General features: G+C 41.6%; 1 protein-coding gene across 1 annotated transcript in view; it reads right to left on the bottom strand.

The window, feature by feature from the left end:
* SYNE2 (spectrin repeat containing nuclear envelope protein 2) overlaps nucleotides 1–23,765 on the bottom strand; it is a 455,935-nt gene that overhangs the window by 357,482 nt on the left and 74,688 nt on the right. The window contains exons 3-4 of the mRNA XM_088471237.1: nucleotides 7,609–7,670; nucleotides 7,244–7,339 (exon numbers count right to left, since the gene is read on the bottom strand). Of these exons, the coding sequence (XP_088327363.1) occupies nucleotides 7,244–7,339; nucleotides 7,609–7,670 (158 nt within the window). The remainder of the gene's footprint in view (nucleotides 1–7,243; nucleotides 7,340–7,608; nucleotides 7,671–23,765) is intronic.

Raw genomic sequence — 23,765 nt, 5'->3', positions numbered from 1 at the left:
GCCGAACATCTAGATTTGTTTTGCATTCTCTGGCAGTCATAGTAGGTCACTAACAAAGTGTAAAATGACCAATTGATGGCAAAAAAACACCTTTGATGCAAGAAGCACCTAGAAGATCCTAGGTTAACAAGATTTCCTGAGAAGCAGCTGTTTGCAAACGCAAAGGGGAAGAGCTGGGTGTAAGAGGGTAGTAACCATTATTGTACACAACGATGGGGAAGAGGGAAATGGGAAATCGTCGCACTGACTGTATATGACAAGATAATTATTAGTACCACTATTCTTATCAATAAATATCTGAAACCAGAAAAAGATACACAATATAGTGGTGGTGCTCACTAGAGTTAGGCAACAAAGACAAAACGAGAAAAAAAGGAAAAACTCTATTTGGTGAGCACTCTTGTTTTTAGAAAATATAAATAAATTAATACATAACTTTTATTGGAAAAACTGTACAATAAAAGTTAATATATTATTACCTGCAGCTGTGTATAATAACACGATTCAAAATATGGTATGTCTCACATAAAGAGTATATGAAAAAATATGAATAACCAAAAAGTATAAAGACATAACAAAGGAGAGAGTTTATTCAAAATGAAAATAAAATAAAAGGTTATAAAGTCCTGATTGCTAATGCATCCAAGGCCAGATGCACAATAAATGTAGCTAAAATATCAAAAAAATATCACATGACACAATTAGAGATATATCGAAACATCAAAGATAATGGCGAAATAAAGAATAAAAATAATACATATATATTGCCTCTATGGCATCATTAGAAAAAATACCAGTTTGTATCTATAGTGCTCTCATTAATGTGAAATATCAGAATAGTCAAGGTAAAGATGCCGTTTCTCTAGATTCTACTTCTCCCTATTTGACCACAAGTCATCGGTAGGGAGTGAGAGATCACCTGGAAACGGTTTGACCCTTAGAAACAACAGAATAACCGCAACTTTTCTCAATATTTCGCTTCTGCTGTTGGGGGTCTTACAAAAGAGCATTGGAGCCCCAATGAGAGAGTTACTCTAATTGAGATTGTCATCAGTTAATAGAAAGGACACAAAAATATAAGAGAGTTATATAGCCGGGGGTCGCGTAGCTAAATAACTATTAAATTAATGCAGAGATATACAATGATAGCTGCTGATTAGTAATTACCACAGGGCTAACAATAACATGTGCATATGTATAGGTGTCCTCCAAGTTGATTGTTGCTAATACAAGGTAATAAATAATTACTCTCTTTATACATAAGCAACCAATTGAAAATATTATGCTGGGTTCCCTAGACATATATTAATTTATTGTAATATCATTAAACGGTACGTTTATGGTAATATCTATGCAATTAGACACACAATTACACCATATAAACAAAATGATTTAAACATGAACACATATCAAAACCTGTACAAAATATCTGCAATAAATCACCTACACAATATATATAAAAGTGTAGTACTATAAATAAGTATCAGATCAGGACCATTAAATCCTTTAATATAAATTAAGTGCTATTGTACATATAGGGTTAAAGTAATCAGCAATAGGTGCTTAAACCCAAATAACTATGGTAGGTCACAGAGCAACAACCCGTATGAGTCCGTGTGGAAAAAATCAGGTGTGAATGATACTGACCAAGCAAGTGAAAAATAAAATAAAAAGTGTGAAGAAAATACAAGGGGTACAAACTGGTAGTTGGAGTGTCATGTGCTGCGCACACACAGACACCCGTCCTGCCGACGCGCGTTTCGCCGAATGGCTTGTTCACGGAGGAGACAGCTGCAACAGCCGGTCTCCGTAGCCTTAGACTAAGTACTACAGGGGACCAATCCCCATGCGTTATGTCCATAATGACAGGACAGACAACCAATAAGAATCCTGAGGGTACTGGAGCAGTCAAGGGGGTGTGTAAATATCCTCCTATCTCTATGTCTCACATTGATTGTAATGGGACAGCAGGTCAGTCGATTCCCTGTGAATATCAATGAAGGGGGGTATGTAAACGTCCTCCTCTCACTTAGCCTTATAGGAATAAGGACTGGTCACATGTCCTGCTAGCATTCATGTTGCCGCTATAGTACACTGGAAATTGTAAAATCTGTGCTAAAATTAGCAGGCTTTTAGCCATCCTAATCTGAAAATTTGATAGTGACTAACTCCATAAACATATATGATGAAACTAAAAGAAGGGGGGGTTACCTCTTAGAAGGTGTCCTCGTGAAATCGGGACCGGAGGAGTACAAGAGTTCTTGCTGTATATGTGACCCCCATATTTGGTCCACATACATAAATAATACAGTGACTAGTCACTGCTGCCATGAGTTTAAGGACAGCGTCATCATCAGACGCTGAATACATAGTAACAGCTTTAGATGGCTGAACAAAGTCCCGACACATCAAATCTATTTAAAGGAGAAACATACAGAGATCCTCCTATAGCTCAATGCTATGATGGGGGAGGGCAGGCAAGCATCTTTCCAGTATAATCAAAGTGCAATTATACTGATGTTGTGCAGTCTTGTGCTGTATTAAACAGGTTTCCGCATAACTTGCTAGTGAATGTTATACACTTGTTTATAGCATGGTAAAACCGTAAAAGGGGCGGTGATCGTATACTATCATAATTACTATTAAGGACTATTAAATAATTATAAAAAAGGTGATAATCAAATAAATATTCGATGTGAAACAATAAAAATAATATATAAATGGTGATTGTGAATGAATGAAAAAATAAAGTGATGATACATGAAAAAAAGTTTGGGAAGAAAAAATTAATAAATGAACAATGTGTTTTACTATTAAAAATAATTTAGAATAAATGCACGAAGTTACCAAAATAGTGAATATAAATATAATATAATGTTTATAATGTGAATCATATAGAAAAAATAAAAATAAAAAATATAAATAAAGATGAAAAAGAAATTAAATAAATTAATAATAGTGATGAAAATAATAAAATAAAAATGTAATGAAAAAGTGTGGGTGTATGTTGTGATATGAGGTTCACATATGTAAACCAAAAGGGAGGTGAAAAACAAATAAAGAGTGCACAACAAATATGAGGTGAATATTGAAAATATCAAATCTAAATAATGTACATACATATATATAAGCGCACACAAACATATTCATATCATATGAATATTTAGAAGAATTACAATGTGATAAGGAAATAGAGTGAAGAATTAAAAAATATAAAATGGGAATAGAGACCCCTATACAATTCTTACCGTTCGGGTGTAACAATCCCAAATTTTCAAAAATTTTTAAATAAATGGGCTGAAGCTGTTGTATTCATTCAGTCTAGGGATGTGCAGGCTCGGATAGGTTCGAGTTTGCACGTGGAGTTCGGATTTTTCCCTCCAAAAAAACGGAACTCAGAACGAGGCAAAACGTCATCTTACATGGACGAACATCATCATTCCTGGACTTTTGTCCAGTAGTTCAATCAAAAAGTTGTTAAAATCACTGGTGTCCTTCATTTGTAAAAAATATCTTACTGCTTTTAATCCATCATGATGTCTGATTGAGGTGTATAATGCCTCCACATCTATAGATATTAATAAATGATGATCCTCTAATCTAACATCATGCAGTTTCTGCAAGACATCCCTCGTATCTTTCAGGCATGATGGGAGAGTAAGCACATAATCTCTTAGATGTAAATCCACAAACTTACTGCTCTGTTCCGTAAGGCTTCCGATACCAGAGACTATCGGTCTTCCCGGTGGATTTTTTGCATCTTTATGCACTTTCGGAAGTGCATAGAAGGTCGGAACTTTGGGACTACTGACCTGTAAAAAATCAAATTCTATTTTGGTGATTGTGCCCTGTGAAAAGGCTCCTTCAATCATTCTATTATATTGGGAATGGAATTTCTCTGTTGGGTTAAACATGAGTAATGTGTAACATGAGGTATCCAGTCATTGCCTAAGTACCTCCTTTACATACATCTCTTTAGGCCAAAGAACTATATTGCCCCCTTTATCAGAGGGCTTGATGACAATATGGTTTCACTCCTGCATCTCTTTGAGGGCCTGTCTCTCCAATTTGGTGATGTTGGAGGTCTGGATTTGAGTCTGTGATCTAATATTTTGCAATTTGTCCATATCTTTGGAAACCAGCTCAATAAACACTTGTACTTGAGCACAAGTGTTGGCTGGAGGAAAGAATGTTGATTTCTTTTGGCAGGTAGGTCTAGTAGTGACCCTACTGGATCCAGAAGAAGGTTCATATTCTTCTGCCAATTCTTCCAATATATCAAGTGCCAGGGTATCCTGTTCTATATCGAGGTTGGAACACTTCTGTGTCCGGTTGGAAAGTGGAATATCTTCATTGGTCTGAGAGATGATGTTATGAGAGTATTCTAAATTTCTCTCTTGATTTGCAAAGAATTTTTTGAGAAGAAGTTTCCTCCCAAACAGGTTTAAATCCTTTTCCCATAGAAAGCGATTGAAGCTTGTAGTTGGTGAGAAAGTCATACCTTTCTTTAATAGTGAAATCTGTTCTATCGATAAAATCTGCTCTGAAAGATTAATGATTTGAAGCTCTTCATCAAATCGGGGATCTATCATCTCCTTCTGTTGATCCTGGTAGATTGTCTTAAGGGTAGAGGAGTATCCCAATCCTGTGTATTCCTTCCTCTTCTTCCTCCCCCTCCTCGTTGGCCTCCTGTTTGATATCTGCCTTTGAGATCCTTCATACTGTCTAAAAAAGGAACCATAGAGTTGGGAGATAGTAATCTGGAATCCCTCTGTGTTTCTGAGTATTCCTCTGTTCCTGAGGATTCTGCCTCTGACGATGAATAGTTGTAATTATCCCGTCTGTTATATAATGGTTTGGTAGGTTGATTCCATTTAAAGATTTTCCCTAGTGCAAAATCTTTCTTATCCCGAACAAATTTATGACGTTTACGTTCAATAAGGATTTTCTCAAAGTTGTCTAGCTCCTTCTTATTCTTATCAAAACATTGTTGGAACTGATGATCTTGTTCCCACTGGGAGAGCTTTTTCCCTAGATTTTCTATGCCCTTATCACATTCCTCTAATATTAAGAGGTTATGTTTGATAAGGATTGTCATCAGATCCTGTGAGCATTTCAAGAGGCAAGATTCCCATTCCTTCTGTAAATTAGATGTAGCAAGACTGAAAGAAGGAAAAACTTTCGGTCTTAAACCTCTTGGAGAAATCTTATGTCTTTTATAATTTTCTAATGTTGTCAGATCCCAGTTTACTCGTAATTGTTTGTGTAGCAAAAATCTTAATTGGGAAAAATCTTCTTCCCAGTTGGAGTTCGGGATATCATCCAAACCAGAAGATGAAAAAATACTATCTAAATCCTCAGGAGTTCTCCGTTTAGTAGCTAACTCATCCTTCAGATTAAAATTAGCCATGATATCTATAGATAAATCAATTTGCTGCCAAAGACAATAATATTAATATAAACCTCTGATATATGAGAGAGCAAATAATAAATAAAGTTGTAATATATAGGTCGTGCTGACAATGTGAAAGCTGAGTATAAACTCAGAAAATAGGTGTACACAACTATGGGGAAGAGGGAAATGGGAAATCGTCGCACTGACTGTATATGACAAGATAATTATTAGTACCACTATTCTTATCAATAAATATCTGAAACCAGAAAAAGATACACAATATAGTGGTGGTGCTCACTAGAGTTAGGCAACAAAGACAAAACAAGAAAAAAAGGAAAAACTCTATTTGGTGAGCACTCTTGTTTTTAGAAAATCTAAATAAATTAATACATAACTTTTATTGGAAAAACTGTTCAATAAAATATAATATATTATTACCGGCAGCTGTGTATAATAACACGATTCAAAATATGGTATGTCTCACATAAAGAGTATAATGTTTCGATATATCTCTAATTGTGTCATGTGATATTTTTTTGATATTTTAGCTACATTTATTGTGCATCTGGCCTTAGATGCATTAGCAATCAGGACTTTATAACCTTTTATTTTATTTTCATTTTGAATAAACTCTCTCCTTTGTTATGTCTTTATACTTTTTGGTTATTCATATTTTTTCATATACTCTTTATGTGAGACATACCATATTTTGAATCGTGTTATTATACACAGCTGCCGGTAATAATATATTATATTTTATTGAACAGTTTTTCCAATAAAAGTTATGTATTAATTTATTTATATTTTCTAAAAACAAGAGTGCTCACCAAATAGAGTTTTTCCTTTTTTTCTTGTTTTGTCTTAGTAACCATTATTGTAATGACAGAAACAGGTAGAGAGGTACACTTTTAGCAGTGTTATTTCCCATGTGGGGAGAGCACAGCCATTTCCACTCGGTAAAAGGTCTTCAATTTTGCACTAGTTGGCTAATATCAAGCCTCATCATATACATATTCTTCTGCTTAATAGGTCATTTGAAATATAAGCGATACTGTATGTAGAGCAAAAAGTTAAAAGTTTATTTTATTAAAAGTGATGTAATAAAGGGGCTGGAGAATTGACCTTAATGTGACGTAGTGCACCACTGAAGATTTCTCTACATCAAGATGTCATCCTACTTTGCGGACACAGGGCCTGATTCAGAGTTGGGAATAGAGAGAGAGATAGCACTTAACTGTGTCCTTGGGCAAACCATGTTACAATGCAAGGGGTGTATATACATACATGTTTTTGCATTTAGGGTAAATACTGGCTGCTTTTGCATGTAGCTCACAAATACTGTACAGCTTTATTATTACACTGCACTTTAGATATCAGTTTCAACACGTCCCTCCCAAATCTAAATCTCTCTGTGCATTTTAAATCTGCCCCACCTGCAGTGCAACATGGTTTCACCTAGATGATCAGTTGAGAGAGATCTCTCTCTATTCCCAACTCTGAATCAGGCCCTCAATTCCCAAGAGCCGATGTATTTTCCGGGTGCATCTGTGCACTTTGTAAATGACTTCCACAGTCAGTAGGGAGCATGGGACTCCTGTAACTACACTGTGGTGGATTGAGGACACTGACGTTTCCGAAGCTGGATCAGCATGTAGGAAGAGGGTATGTACAGATTGTAGTAGGGAAGTGCATGGTCATACTGTATCAGCTGGAATACCATCCAACAGTATGGCCTTATTCAATTAACCTCTTTCACAAGATTTACATGAGAATTATAATTTCACTTAATAATTGCAAAAGCGCATCACAAGCAGGAAATATGTTTTCTGTTATAAATTCATAAATTACCAGGGCTTCATTGGAGAGAACTTCAAGTAAGTCCAGAAGAATATGTCCATCTTGGATATCAGTAAACAGGTCCTTTACCACCGAAGGCTGAGGATGCTGGAAAACATAATATAACAAATCCTTGTTGTGACCTCAAATGTTTTTAATACCAAATGTAACGATTTACTTATCCTGTAGATGCTATTTGTTTTCCTTTGTCAATCTGTCCTTATTGTACATATAAAAAATAATAATGTAGCATAGAGCGACTTCTATGGAAGGCTAAGAAAATAATTGTTTTAATTCAGCTGGCAGTGTTGGCCCATTGTGTATTCCAAAGCATATGGATTGGAAAGTCTGTTCTGGTCTTTACACATGATTCTTACCTTTGACAACTGGGAATTAATCCAGTTTGCGAAGGTTCTCTTCTGCGTACCCTCCTGCTCGGCTATAGAACATAAAGAAAAATGTATGTAAAAATAATGTACACATTTATACACTTGGAAATAATCTCTCAACAGAACATACTGATCATCAAATCAACAAATGAAAATAAATACTATAAGAAAGTGAATAGCTCTACATTAGAAGCCATTAAGCCTCCTATCGGCTGAAGGGCGTCCCATGTGCGTGTCACATAACAAAGACTTAACATAATAATAAAGACTCAGAGATGTGATTGGCAGATAAGGATGAGCTATTTGTTTATAGATCAGAATAATAAGATGGTATGGTGTGAAGAAAGGATGTGCAGAAATCAGTGCAGCCCATCAATGAGCCAATAGGTAATAAGAAATAAGCACTGCAGATGGTGACCACCCCGGGTGCCCTTATCAACACAAACCACCAACTCCCCTTTCCACACTTGAATAACCAATCCTGGTAGAATGGTGTTGCTGCCCCGTAAGGTTGGTGCAGCCTAAAACCAGTCAATGAAGGAGAGTGCATCCTAAAACAGTAAACTTGCGCTGATGATCTGCCATTCTTTCCATACATAAATAGTTCAACAAAACCACCTAAAAGACAAACCAAGCACAAAAAGGCGAGGGAGGATGGGGAAGCTTCACCAGTCAAAGAGGCCAGAGCCTTAAAGCAACAGGCATAAGTAGCCAATCCAAACACACCTCCTAAGCGCTAATAGGCCAAATACTAAACATATGACCAGCACATAGGCCAGCTCTAAGCCATGTGCTTCAACCACTTATAAACAAAAAGAAATAAACCCCAGCGCTTCCTAAAGGAATGAGCAGCTCTATTTAACAAACATCTCGGTGTATGCAGACATCAATAATGAAAAAAGAGCGCTAAAATAATACTATATGTAAGTAAACTAAATAGCAGTAGCATTAAACAAGTGAAAATATATGAAATTAAATAAAATAAAAAATTATAAATAACGGAGAATAAATAAATAAAACAAAATAATAAGTATAGTGTTAAAACGGTAGAACCTAATAAGGTTCTACAGACAATAATTCCGTTTCTAGCTCTTTTGAGACAATGTGTGTTTAAGTCCTCCTCAGCTACTGACCTACTCAATTCCCTACCTGAACCCTCTGGCACATTCTCTTCATTTGACCCCACAAATGAAGATGAAGTATCTACACTCTTCTCATCCTCCTACTCTATTACCTCTCCTCTAGATCCTATACCCTCACAAATTAGTAAAGCTCTGTCTCCTGTGCTCATCCCAACCCTAACTAAAATCTGTAATCTCTCTCTTTCTACTGGCATCTTTCCATCACTGTTCAAGCATGCAGTGATTACTCCCATTCTGAAAAAACAAAATTCTGACCCTAACACTCTCTCTAATTACCGTCCTATCTCCCAGCTCCCATGCCCCTCCAAGCTACTGGAGAGACTTGTCTACACCCGCCTCACACACTTTCTTAACACCCACAACTTATTGGACCCACTTCAGTCTGGCTTCCGTTCCCAGCACTCCACAGAGACAGCACTGACTAAGGTAGTAAATGATTTGGTCACTGCCAAGGCTAAAGGCCATTACTCACTTCTAATTCTTCTAGATCTCTCTGCTGCTTTTGACACTGTTGACCACTCTCTTCTCGTACAAACATTACAATCCCTAGGTCTTAAGGACACAGCCCTTTCTTGGTTCTCTTCCTACCTATCTGATCGCTCTTTTTCTGTTCGTTTTTCTGATTCTGCCTCCTCTTCGCTACCTCTATCAGTTGGAGTACCGCAAGGCTCTGTCTTAGGTCCTTTGCTATTCTCAATCTATACCACCTCTCTTGGCAAACTAATCCGCTCTTTTGGATTTCAGTACCATCTGTATGCGGATGATACTCAAATCTACCTATCCTCTCCAGATTTATCACTATCTGTATTGGTCCGTGTCACTGAATGTATTTCTGCCATTTCATCTTGGATGTCATCTCGCTACCTGAAACGTAATATTTCTAAAACAGAATTAATTATATATCCACCGGCCAATAACAGTTACCAATCTGATCTCTTTATCACTGTTGATAACTCAACAATCCACCCCACCCCACAAGCTCGCTGCCTTGGTGTCATCCTTGATTCTGAATGTGTTCCCCACATTCAATCTGTCTCAAAATCATGTTACATACATCTAAAAAACATATACAAAATTCGACCATATCTCACACAAGACACTGCAAAAACTCTAATCTATGCACTCATTATTTCCCGCATTGACTATTGCAATAGGCTCCTTACTGGTCTTCCCAAAAACAGGCTATTGCCATTACAATCCATTATGAATGCAGCTGCAAGGCTTATCTTCCTTGCCAAACGTTCATCGTCTGCTGCCCCGCTCTGTCAGTCCCTCCATTGGTTGCCGGTTTTCTACCGTATTCAATACAAAATACTGTTACTTACACATAAGGCCATTAACCGAATTACACCAACATACATCTCTTCACTCATCTCAAAATATCTCCCAACCCGACCTCTCCGCTCAGCACAAGATCTGCGTCTCTCATCCCCGCGCATTACTTGCTCCCATTTACGGTTACAGGACTTTCTTCGGGCTGCACCCACTCTATGGAATGCCTTACCACACACAATAAGACTTACCTCTACTCTTCAATCCTTCAAGCGTTCCCTGAAAACTCACCTCTTCAGACAAGCTTATCAGATTCCAGAACCGACCACATAACCTTCATAGCTTCCATGTCTTATCACATCCCCTCTCACAGTCCACACATAACCTCACATATTGTCTTTCTTTCACATACTCCTGACATTTTGCCGACATTCCTGTGTGACTGGATCATGCAGCCCACCAAGAAACTCTGCATTCTGGCCGGACCAAATTGCAATATATAGCACCTATCCTTGTGTATCAATGCCTATTTCCCTATAGATTGTAAGCTTGCAAGCAGGGCCCTCTTACCTCTATGTCTGTCTGTTATTACCCTGTTTTGTTCTATCAATGTTTCCAATTGTAAAGCGCAACGGAATATGCTGCGCTATATAAGAAACTGTTAATAAATAATAAATAAAAAGAACTGCAGGGTTTTAAACTATCCCTATCTTACCCTACCGCCTTGCTTTTCCCCCGAACGCGGGACTCCTTGCACACTTAACCATCTGTGACAGCAGCCGGAGAACTGGTGAAAAGCAAGGCGGTAGGGTAAGATAGGGATAGTTTGAAACCCTGCAGTCCTTCATTCACAGGACTTAAAGATACATTGGGGTCTAGTTACTAAGCAGTGTTAAGAGACAGAGTGAAAAGTGTTAAGGTGCCAGCCAATCAGCTCCTAACTGCCATCTCACAGGCTGTGTTTGAAAAATGACAGTTAGGAGCTGATTGGCTGGCATCTTATCACTTTTCACTCTGTCTCCTAACACTGCTTAGTAAATAGACCACACTATCTCAAAAGAGCTATAAACTGAATTATTGTCTGTAGAACCTTATTAGGTTCTACCATTTTAACACTATACTTATTATTATTATAATTTTTTTTTAATTCAATAGTTTTTATTTGTTTTCAAGAAAAAACATTAACATAAACATTAATAAAAATAAAAAAATTAAAAAATTGTTTTACATTACAATAAACAGTCTATGTGTGGTCATTTATATAGATTATATCCAATAGTATAAATCAATCAGGATATATTACACTACGGGTTCTCGTTCAGGACATATACTCTAGATACAAATTGTTTAGCGAGAATGAAGCATTTACACAACTTCTTTATGCAGATATATATCCCTGTTCACATATATATCACCTTGACTACATCACATTAAGTACGAGGAATCTCAGTATTACACACAGCTCTATCCCCAGTGGTTATCTGCGTCACAGCAAGTCTAGTCTCTCCCAGTCTCTGCACATATGATGATTCCAACCATCTACCCCATATAAGATGAAATTTCTTTTCAGCCTTCCTAGCTATATACACAAATTTTTCATGTGCCAAGGTCTCATTTACCAGTGCTATCCATTGTCTTACCGTTGGACCTTCAGGGGCCATCCATGTTCTAGCTATGCAAACCTTAGCAAGCATGCATAAATTAACATATTGTGCAAAGTATTTATCTAGTGTATCTTCCCCAATAACAGCTAGAGTGCACACCATTGGAGTTAACACATCCCGGGAAACACCAGTGGACACCAATATACAATTAACCTCTTCCCAAAAGGAACTGATAATAGAGCATGTCCATAATAAGTGCCAAAGACTTCCATTAGGGGAATTAGATTTTGGGCACTTTGAATCAGATCTACCACCGAATTTAAATAAACGGTCTGGTGTTAAATATGTTCTATGTAACAGGAATAACTGAATTTGTTGAAACCGAATTGTTGTAGTAGCCATTTTTGGACTACCCAGTGCTCCTATCCACACATCATCTGGCAATAGTCCAAGGTCAGCTTCTCATTTTTGCCTAATGGATGGTAAGTCAGTACCATGATATTCTTTCATTAAGGCTGCATACATAACAGACTCTAAGTGTCTTGATCCAGCAGCTTGTAATAAACTTTTAACAGGGGAATCTCGGAACATTGGAGGGGCATCCGCAAATTGTGCGTCTATGGCATGACGAAGTTGAAGATATCTGTAAAAATATTGTCTTGGGATATTAAACTCACTTTGTAGCTGTTCAAACGTTTTAAATACCCCAGATGTATATAATTGTCTTAACGTGTTCACCCCCCATTTCCCCCAGGCCTTATTAACCTGCAGTAAAGCCAGTTCCTCTAGTCCCCTGGTATTGTGTAAGGGAGTATCAGGATCCCATCCCTGTCCCTGAAAAATCTGTGTGACCTGTCTCCAAATCAAGACTGCCTGTCTAACCAGTGGACCTCTAACACCCCGCAAGTTGCTACTAAGTAGTATTTGAAGTGGAGTGTGCCCCTAGATTCCTGTCCTACCAGAAGAGCAGACAATTCATCTACCTCCAAAACCTGTATCCATGTCCTCAATTGCGCCAACTGTGACGCATAGTAATAAAACTTAAAATGGGGTAGTGCCAGTCCCCCAGCATCCGTTACCTAGCAAGTGTATTCAGTTGAATACGGGCTCTACGTTTAACCCAAATCAGGGAGGATAACAATCCATCTATTTGTCTAAACACACTCTGAGGGAGATAAATTGGGGAATGTTGCACCGCATAGAGGAGTTTGGGTTGTAGAACCATTTTTACAAGGTTTACTCTGCCAGTGAGCGTCAATGGCAATTTCCCCCATGTATCCACCCGAGATCTTAAATATTCTATTTGTGGCTTAATATTTAAAGACACATAACTATGAGGATCATTAGTTATCCATACACCTAAATATTTGAATGAATCTACCCATTTTAATGGGAGTGTTATAAGCGGGACAGCAGGACACGCTCCTCTAATGGGAAGTATACATGATTTGTCCCAATTTATCGACAGACCCGAATACTTTCCAAAAGAATTAATAATAGCAAGAGCATTAGGCATGGAAGTGTCATACTCTGAGACAAAGAGCAGGATGTCATCAGCATATAATGCTATATTATCCAATTTAGTTCCCATTGAAAATCCTTGAACAGCAGGACTAGCCCTAATCAAACAGGCCAATGGCTCAATGGCCATGGCAAATAAAATGGGTGACAAGGGGCAGCCCTGCCGTGTACCCCTTGAGAGAGGAAAAGGGGATGAGATGAATCCATTGACCGATACCCTGACCACAGGCGCCGAATACAGCAATTTAACCCATTGAATGAAACCAGAGCCTATCCCGAAGCCACTCATTGTCTCCCATAGGAATGGCCACTCTACAGAGTCAAACGCCTTAGCGGCATCTAATGACACTATTATTTTAGAAGATGGGTCCTCATGTGAGATCTGCAACTGGGTAAAAAGGCGTCTAAGATTAAGCGAGGTTGAATCTAGTCTGATCCGAGTGTATCAGCTGGGCAATCACCTGATGTAACCTAATGGCCAGAACTTTAGCAAGGATTTTAATATCTGTAGGGAGGAGAGAAATAGGCCGATATGACTCCGTCTGTTTAGGGTTTTTTCCCAGCTTTGGTAACACAACTATAAGGGCCTCTGACATGGACTGAGGGAGAGAATTACATTCGTACAATTGATTGAATAGCTCAAGTAGGTGGGGCACATAAAACTGGCTATGTTTTTTACATAACTCCAAGGGGATCCCGTCTAATCCCGAGGCCTTGCCGTTTGGGAAGGATCTTATAGCTGTGTCAATTTCCTCCAAATTCAAAGGGGAATCCAGGAAATCTTTAGCCTCAGAAGATAATTTAGGGAGAGCTATAGTCATAAGATAATGGCGCGTTTCTTCAATACTATATGTCATGCCAGAACTATACAGTTGCTGATAGTATCTAACAAATTCCTGTGTAATATCTGGTGTTTGGTCATAAATTACACCCCCTGGACCCACAATCTCTACTATAGTTATTGAAGGACGTTTCAATCTTGTCAGATTGGCCAAATAACTACCAGGTCTATCACCTGTTGCATATCTAGAGTGTGAGTGTGATGTTCTGGGTTGTTTGTGGACCCGGGGTGGTAGCAGGAGTGATCACAGAAGCAGATTTAAAAATAAAACTAGAATTTTTAATAAGTGCTTGAGTAGACAGATAATGGCAGTAAATAAAAGTCCAGGAATATATAACGTGCACAAGAGTTCTGTGGTGGGAGTAAAAGGGTTAATGGCGGCGCCCATGCCAAACGGAACGGAGACACCGCCAGGCCTCACCAGCGCAGAGTGACAACAGGGCCGCACAACAACGCGCGCAGCCAAAGCCCCCCGCCAGACACCAGCTCCGCCACCAGACAGCCCGCGCCACAACGACCTCACAGGTAACACCCGCCTAGCGCCATGCTGAAATACCCTGGCCGTGACAGTACCCCCCCCTTTTGGGGTGGCCTCAGGACACCAGGCTTCTCCGGATGGACAGAATGGAATCTCCTGATGAGCGTGGGAGCGTGGACATCACGAGCATCGGTCCATCAACGTTCCTCTGGACCGTAACCTTTCCAGTCCAACAAATACTGAAGATGACCTCTGCGCAGACGAAAGTCCAAGATCTGGGCGACTTCAAACTCAACTCCTCTCTCCGTCTGGACTCGAGGAGAAGCAGGTAGAGCATTATGGAACTTATTCAGGACTAGGGGCTTTAATAAGGAAACATGGAAGGAATTGGGAATTTTTAGGTATGGGGGTAACTGTAAACGGTAGGCCACTGGATTAATGACTTCTGTTATGGTGAAGGGACCGATGAAGCGGGGTGCGAATTTCATAGACGGAACTCTTAGACGAAGGTTCCGAGTAGACAACCAGACCTGGTTTCTTACTTGCATGCGTGGGACTATTCTCCGCTTCTTATCGGCCTGGGTCTTATAGCGAGAGGATGCCTTCAACAAATCAGACCGTACTTGAGTCCAGATGGCAGCAAAATTCCGCACCATGTCCTCCACGGCCGGAACATCGAAAACAGGCAGGCTTCGGAATTCGGGAACACGAGGATGAAGGCCATATACAACCTGAAATGGCGTTTGGTTAGCTGACGAGTGGTAGGAAGCATTATGTGCAAACTCAGCCCATGGCAGCAAGGCAGCCCAATTGTCCTGGGAAGATGACATAAAAATTCTTAAGAAAGTCTCTAGATCTTGATTAACTCTCTCGGTGGAGCCGTTGCTTTGCGGATGGTAGGCCGTGGAAAAGTTTAACTTCACTTGAAGAAGAGAACACAAAGCCCTCCAGAATTTTGCAGTAAACTGCACACCACGGTCAGAGACAATTTCAGCAGGAAGGCCATGTAGACGAAATATGTGTTGGACAAACAACTGTGCCAGGTCAGGGGCAGAAGGTAACTTCTTCAACGGTATATAGTGGACCATCTTAGAAAATCGGTCTATTACAACCCAGATAGTGTTGAAACCTTGAGAGACTGGCAGGTCTGTGACGAAATCCATGGATAGATGCGTCCATGGACGTGATGGGGTAGGTAATGGAAGCAATTCCCCAGCTGGAGCTTGTCGTGATGATTTATGCTGGGCACAGGAGGAGCAGGAAGAGATAAACTCCATTACATCTGCCTTCATAGAAGGCCACCAATAGTGTCTTCTCAGGAACTCCAAGGTCTTCCGAGTGCCTGAGTGCCCTGCGAAGCGAGAGGAATGTGCCCAAGTGAGAAGCTGCTTCCTTAATTCCGGGGCCACAAATGATTTTCCCGAAGGAGGCTGAAGTTGTAATGCGGCGAAAACTCTTGATTCCAAGACAGGGGTATTGCTTTGATTTTCAGATTGATCATCACAGAGGAGAGATCTCGACAGGGCATCAGCCTTCTGATTAAGTGCTCCAGACCGGAAGGTCAGGGTGAACTGAAACCTGGCAAAGAATATTGCCCAGCGGGCCAAACGAGGACTCACACATTGGAGGTTTTTGAGAAATAGGAGATTTCTATGGTCCGTAAATACAGTAAATGGAAACTTGGCGCCTTCTAGCAAATATCTCCATTCCTTCAACGCCAACTTTACAGCTAGTAGTTCTTGCTCACCTATAGCGTAGTTCCTTTCGGCAGGAGAGAATTTTTTAGAAAAGAACCCACACGGATGGACTCGGTTGTCCTCATAACGTTGAGGCAAGACTGCTCCCACAGCTTCAGATGATGCGTCTACCTCCAACAAAAAAGGCCTGTCCAGATCGGGTTGTCGAAGAACTGGTGCTGAGATAAAGGCCTGTTTTAGAAGATGAAAGGCAGACTCTGCCTCAGGTGACCATTGGGCAGGATTAGCACCTTTGCGGGTCAAGGCTGTAATGGGAGCCAGCAGTGTAGAAAATCCCTTAATGAAGCGTCTATAATAATTTGCGAAGCCCAACAATCTCTGGATGGCCTTCAGTGTCTGAGGTCGAGTCCAATCCAGAATTGCCTGTACCTTCTTGGGGTCCATTTCTAAACTGGAGCCAGATATTACATAGCCGAGAAAAGGTACACTGGGCACTCCAAAGACGCATTTCTCCAGTTTGCAGTAAAGGTGGTTTTCTCTCAAACGGGTCAGAACTTCTTTAACATGTTCTTGATGTTTAGCCATAGAGGGTGAAAAAATCAGTAGGTCATCCAGATAGACAACAACAGAAACATATAACAGATCCCGGAAAATCTCATTAACGAAACTTTGAAAGACAGCAGGGGCGTTACACAATCCAAAAGGCATTACTAAATACTCGAAATGTCCATCTCTGGTATTAAAAGCGGTCTTCCATTCATCGCCAGCTCGGATACGAATGAGGTTGTAAGCCCCTCTTAGATCTAATTTTGAAAAAATGACAGAGCCCTTGACCCTATCAAACAACTCAGTAATCAGGGGAAGAGGGTATCGATTCTTTACGGTAATGTCATTAAGGCCTCGATAATCGATACATGGTCTTAGACCACCGTCCTTCTTGCCAACGAAGAAAAACCCAGCTCCGGCAGGTGAAGTAGAGGGGCAAATGAACCCCTTTGCCAGGTTGTCCCGGATGTATTCGGTCATGGCTTGAGTCTCAGGCAAGGACAGCGGATAGGTACGACCGCGAGGTGGTATTTTATCAGGTATCAATTCAATTGGACAGTCCCATTCCCTATGAGGGGGTAAGATATTTGCTTGTTGTTCAGAGAAAACATCGGTGAACATCTGATATTCCTTGGGAATGGCAGAAGAAACTAATGGAACTGTCTTTCTCACAGGTCGAATTTTTGGAAGACAGGATTTCTGACAGTCCATACCCCATGACAGAATCTGCATAGAACTCCAATCAATCCTGGGATTATGTTGACATAACCAGGGTAGACCAAGAACAATTTCTTGAGAAGCCTCTGATATCACCAGGAATTTTAGGGACTCAGAATGAAGTGCCCCAATTCGGACCAATACTGGTTGAGTCTCTTTGGTGACTATCCCGTTAGTTAGAGGGCGTCCGTCTATAGAGGTCAGAGAGATGGCATGGTTGAGAGACAAACAAGGAATCTGAAATTTATCTATGAAACTAGACGTTATGAAATTTCCAGCTGCTCCCGAGTCGAGTAGAGCAGTAGCAAAGACAGGTTTGGGTTTAAGATCCAAGGCTAGGGTAATCGTGAAATCTTTAATCTTTGGAGACGGGTTCATAACTCCTAACTTGATGTCTCCAGGGTCAGTTAGGATTTGGCATTTCCCGGTTTACGGGGGCAGGAGATCAGCAGGTGACCGGACTCTCCGCAGTACAGACAGAGGTTCTTTTGCATTCTTCTCTGACGTTCTTCTTTAGAAAGGTGTGTATGATTCACCTGCATAGGCTCCTCTTCAGTAGGGGAAGGAATGGGACGGGTAGAAATGGAGGGGGTAAATGACCTTTGCCGGTCAGTTCTGTTTTTTTCAGCCTGACGTTCCCTGAAGCGTAGGTCAACTTTGATACACAACGAAATCATGTAGTTCAGATTAGTAGGAAGCTCTCGAGTGACTAGATCATCCTTTAGTCGGTCTGACAACCCATGCCAGAAGGTTGAGGTGAGGGCTTCCTCATTCCATTTGAGCTCTGATGCTAAAATTTGAAATTGCACGGCATATTGACTGACAGGACGGACCCCTTGTCTCAGTGTCATGATGTTTGATGATGCTGATACAGTACGCCCAGGTTCATCGAAAATCCTCCTGAAGGATGACACAAAGCCTGCGTAATTATCCAGCAGCGGATCTGAGCGCTCCCAGAGTGGGGAAGCCCATTCCAAGGCCTGGCCGGATAACAGAGAGACTATATAAGCCACTTTAGTTCTTGCAGTTAGAAAGTTGTCAGGCTGCAGGGTAAAATGTATGTCACACTGATTTAGGAATCCTCGGCAGAGTTTAGGGTTGCCATCAAATTTACTTGGTAAAGGAAGATGTAAGCGGGGAGATGATCTGCCTCCTGTATTCCCAGACGCTAAAGCGGATGTAGATGCTGGTACTCCAGGGGTAGAAAAGGAAATTTGCAAACTATCCTGTCGCTTGGACATCACTTGCAGAAATTGAGCCATCTGATGCTGCATGTTTTCCAGATTTTCTAAACGACCAGAAATGCACCTGAACAAATCCACTCCTGACTCCTGATCCGTGGTCGGCTCCATGGGGCCAGTGCAAACTGTGATGTTCTGGGTTGTTTGTGGACCCGGGGTGGTAGCAGGAGTGATCACAGAAGCAGATTTAAAAATAAAACTAGAATTTTTAATAAGTGCTTGAGTAGACAGATAATGGCAGTAAATAAAAGTCCAGGAATATATAATGTGCACAAGAGTTCTGTGGTGGGAGTAAAAGGGTTAATGTCCAGGTAGATACAATTAAAGCTATCCAGGTGTGCAGGTAGTGAAACTGAAAATAATCAAGCCAGGTTTGTAGTGAGCTGAAAATAAAGAATCCAGGTATACAAGTAGTGAACTGAAGCGCAGGATGTCAGCAGGCTCAGGCACTCAGGTATGGGCAAGGGTGATGGAGGTAGCGGGGTAGTCCAGTGGGAGCTAGGAGCTGACAGGCAGACTGGCAGACAGCGAATTCACAGGAACAGGAAAGCACAGAGAACTCACTCTCAGCTAGGCTGAGATACACGTTGCACTGGCAAAAAAGGAAGGCACTGACCCTTCCTAAATACCCCATGCCGTGCTGTTACTGGCCGGAGGGAACATGTGACTCACCAGGATTGGCCAGCCGCATCACATGGCCAGAAGGCAAGATGGCGGCGCCCATGCCAAACGGAACGGAGACACCGCCAGGCCTCACCAGCGCAGAGTGACAACAGGGCCGCACAACAACGCGCGCAGCCAAAGCCCCCCGCCAGACACCAGCTCCGCCACCAGACAGCCCGCGCCACAACGACCTCACAGGTAACACCCGCCTAGCGCCATGCTGAAATACCCTGGCCGTGACAGTGAGTTGAATAAAAATTTATATTGAGCCTTATCTGTCAAACATTCATTCCATGCCCTCTGTGGAGACAGCCAAGGACCCTGGATGACTCTAATCCATCAGCAAGATAAGTAAGCTCTAATGATTGGCATGAGGCCTCCAGCTCCAATTCCTTTTTTTGTAAAAAGACCGTAAATCAGCAACTCGTTTGATCAAAGTCCCCCTAAGAAAAGACTTAAAAGTGTCCCATACTATCTGATCTGGGGCTGTAGCATGATTAAGTTCAAAATATTCCTTCCACAATTCTTCCAAATCAGAGCCCACCCCCATGCAGGTCAACCAAAATGAATTAAGTTTCCAAAATGATTGGCGCCTTTGACATCCCAGATCTAAGCTAAGTGTCAATGGAGAATGGTCCGAGATTCCCCTGGTCTCATAGCGCACGGATTTAATTCTAGGCAGCATATCCCGCGTGAGCAGCGCCAGGTCAATCCGGGAGAACGTGAGATGAGAATATGAAAAGCAGGAAAGCTGCCTTGCAGTAGGGTTTTTTGTCCTCCACGCATCGACCAAGCCCAGCCCAGACACATAAGCCGAAAACCTGTTGCCTTGCGGTGAGGGACTTTTCTGAGTTGTACTCCTATCCAAATCCTGATCCAAAACATTATTAAATCCCCAACACATACAGTAGCCACTCCCGGGGATAGGGCCATAAACTCCGCTACTTTCTTTAAAACTGCAGAAGAATAAGGAGGCGGTATGTATATTGCCAACAATAAAAGTGATAGATTATTAATATTAGATTTCAAAAAGATATAACGACCTCCCGGGTCAATCTGCACCGACTCCAGTACAAAAGGGACCGATTTGCGGACAAGAACAAAAACCCCCCTAGAAGCGGACGTGTCTGACGTATGATAAGCCCAACCCACCCACGGCTTTTTAAGGGAGAGCAATTTCCCGCCTACCAGATGTGTCTCCATAAGGCAGACTATATCTGCTCCATAATGTTTAAGTTGTCGTAGCACTAAGGAACGTTTTATTTTGTCATTAAGACGTCGTACGTTCCAAGTGAGAACACTGATATTAGCTCGCATCATAATAGTCTAGCTAGTACAGCACCTCCTCCCAGGATATATATCCATAAGACATTCCCGCATAGACCCAAAATATAAACACACCCTGAGTTAAACACACAATATTGCAGTATAAGATAATTTGTGACCACATAAGAAATCAAAGAAAAAAAAAAGAGAAAATAGTAAAATGGTAAAACTACAACCCTTATTCCTCTGTCCCCCCTCCCTGTATACCCAACCCCAACTGCGGCATACCTATTCCCACTCCCGTCCCTCAACAGGTAAACAATAAAAAAAAAATTAAAGTTTACCAGATAAACATATAATAATTTATCCCGTATACAGGGTGAGGCAAAATATATAATGACCCCTAAACACAGGGAACCCCCCAAAACTTCACACCCCGGGGATAAAAATAAGAACAAAATATTGTCCTGACCTAAAATAAAATATTACTAGGCTAGGGAGCATAAATATTATACAGATATTAGAGAAAATAGTTATTATATTACTCCGCAAAAATCCCACAACAATTGGAGTAACCATATGCATAATCACAGGAAAAAAAAGAATATGGGAATAAAATGACAAAATTCACATAACATCTAAAATAACATTTCTAGATCAATATTGGTAAGACCTGAAAAAAGAACACTTGACCATATTGGTAGACACATATATAGCATAGTTACGTGCTACGCAAATCAGGAGTTATGGTCCATGTTCAGTCATTAACTAACGGCCTCCTGGCCAGGACACGGCGATCCAGCCACAAAGTAGCCTCTCTCGGGGTGAAGAAGAATTTTGTTTCACCATCCGCAACCTCTCGTAGTTTAGAAGGGAACAGCATGGCGTATGGAAGATCAAGATCTCGCAGGCGACGCTTGACTGGAAGAAACTGTGCCCTCTCCTTTTGAACCTCGACGGAGAAGTCAGGGAACACTGAAATCCGGGAACCATTACGTTCCATAGGACCTTTAGTGCGAGCCAGTCGTATCACAGTATCCCGATCCTGATAGTGTAGGAATTTGGCAATGAAAGTACGCGAGGGTGCTCCAGGAGGAAGCGGTCTGGTCGGCACACGATGAGCCCGCTCTACTGCAAAGTGTGAAGTAAAGGCCTCCTGGCCATTTGTTTCCAGCAACCATTTTTCCAGAAATTCCTCAGGGCTTGAGCCTTCCTCTTTTTCTGGTAGCCCCACAAATCTGACGTTGTTGTGCCGAAGGCGCCCCTCCATATCCGACATCTTCTTATGTACCACAGCCATCTGAGAATCCAAAGCAGCCACTTTCTCTTTTAGCGGAGATACCGTATCCTCAAGTGTAGAAGTATGTGTTTCCACCTCTCCCACTCTCTCCCGGACATGCTGTAGATCGTGATGAATTATAGATAGGTCAGACTGTACTTTGCCAATTTTATCAGCGAGCCTTTTCTCACTGGCCGTGACCGCATCCAGCACACTCTGCAGTGTGGCTACAGTGGAGTCCTGCGGTATAGTATCGGCAAGAGGAGACGCAGGAGGGGATCCGACATCCTGTTCATTGTGAGGCGGGGGCTGCGGCGATGATGAACGAGAATAATGCTCCAGCTTCACTGCTGCAGCAGCATGATGAGTTTTCCTCATATTTAAAATAGGTGAGGGAGGATAGCAATATAAAGTAGGTAATAAATATCAGGAGCACCAACACTGTGTTTATATCAGAGATTACAGATCCAGCACACAATCCAAAATGGCGGCCAGCAGCACCCCCAGAACTCAGGAGAGAAAGGCACCCAGGCAGGGGATCAGGGCAGCAGCAAGGGCCCTCAGCAGGAGAGAGGACTCAGCACCAGAGCCAGCACTAGGGAGGGCCAGGCAATCAAACAGGGCTGTGTGCAGCAGCGCCGCGCGGAGACACGGAGCCCGCCGGCGTCCCACGTGACCCGCCGCGGCTATCACACCCGCCGAGGAGATCAGCTCCAACAAGGCTGAGGGGGCTGCAGAACGCTCCTAAACCCGGCGTGACAGGTACTTTAGGACTTCTGACGCCTGCCCAGGTCACTGTATCCCCGGGGCGCTGTAGCAGGAGATGATGCAGGATCTGGAGTTTGGAGAGTTCACAACTGTGTGTGCCACGCCCCCCCCCCCCCCCTTATTATTATTTTTATCTTATTTTGTTTTATTTATTCTCCATTATTTATAATTTTTAATTTTTAATTTTATTTCATTTCACTTCATATACTGTATTTTCACTTGTTTAATGCTGCTGCTATTTAGTTTACTTATAGTATTATTTTAGCGCTCTTTCTTTTTTCATTATTGCTTAAACCACTTGCCTGGCGTGGTCACATCATTTGCGACCACGCCAGGCTGTCGTTACCTGCCATGGTTGCAAGCAATGCGACCTGTCAGAAATGCACACTGGGCAGCTGCCGGAAGATAATCTTCCGGAAGCCTGCAAAGGCAGAGGGAACTATCGGCCCCTCTGCATCCCTGCACCCTCCCCCAGTGTCTGCTCTGCAGCCATTCACTGATTGGGCAGCACGGGAGGACCCCCAACCGGCGGCTGCAGGAAGGAGCAGCCGCCATGTAAATGTAACGTTAACAGCTCTCAGCCCCCCCAGTGTATACCTGGTGGCTGCTCAGAGGAGCAGCTGCTGTGGAAAAGAAAGCCGCGATTTCATGATTGTCTGATCATCGAAGAAATCTTAAAGCTGCATACACGCGGGATGATTCGTTCCATGAGCGTAATCGTCTAGTGTCCCCCCGGCAGGGGTATGCTCAGTGTCGTTAACGACACTGAGCACAAACACTGAACGATATCATGAACGATATCGTTCAGTGCTGGGCTCCCTCCCTCATCCCCGAACATGCTACAACCTGACAATATCGTCAGGTTAGACAGCAGGTTCGGGCGATGAACGACAAAGACCAACGACCAGCGGGAGCGCGCATTGGTCGTTATCGTTCGTCATTTTGGGGCAGAAACTGAATGATATTTTGGACGACTGAATGAAAACGATATCGTTATCGTTCCGTCGTCCAAAATATCGCTGCGTGTGTACGCAGCTTAAGTGGTTAAGTCACATCAGGCTTTTAGAGACATCAATTCTTCTTTTGTGAATTTGCTTTTAACATTTATTT

This window comes from Taudactylus pleione, unplaced genomic scaffold (assembly GCF_031769625.1).
Source record: "Taudactylus pleione unplaced genomic scaffold, aTauple2 ptg000113l, whole genome shotgun sequence".
Classification (NCBI taxonomy): Eukaryota; Metazoa; Chordata; class Amphibia; order Anura; family Myobatrachidae; genus Taudactylus; species Taudactylus pleione.
This window is presented reverse-complemented; position numbering and strand designations above follow the sequence as displayed.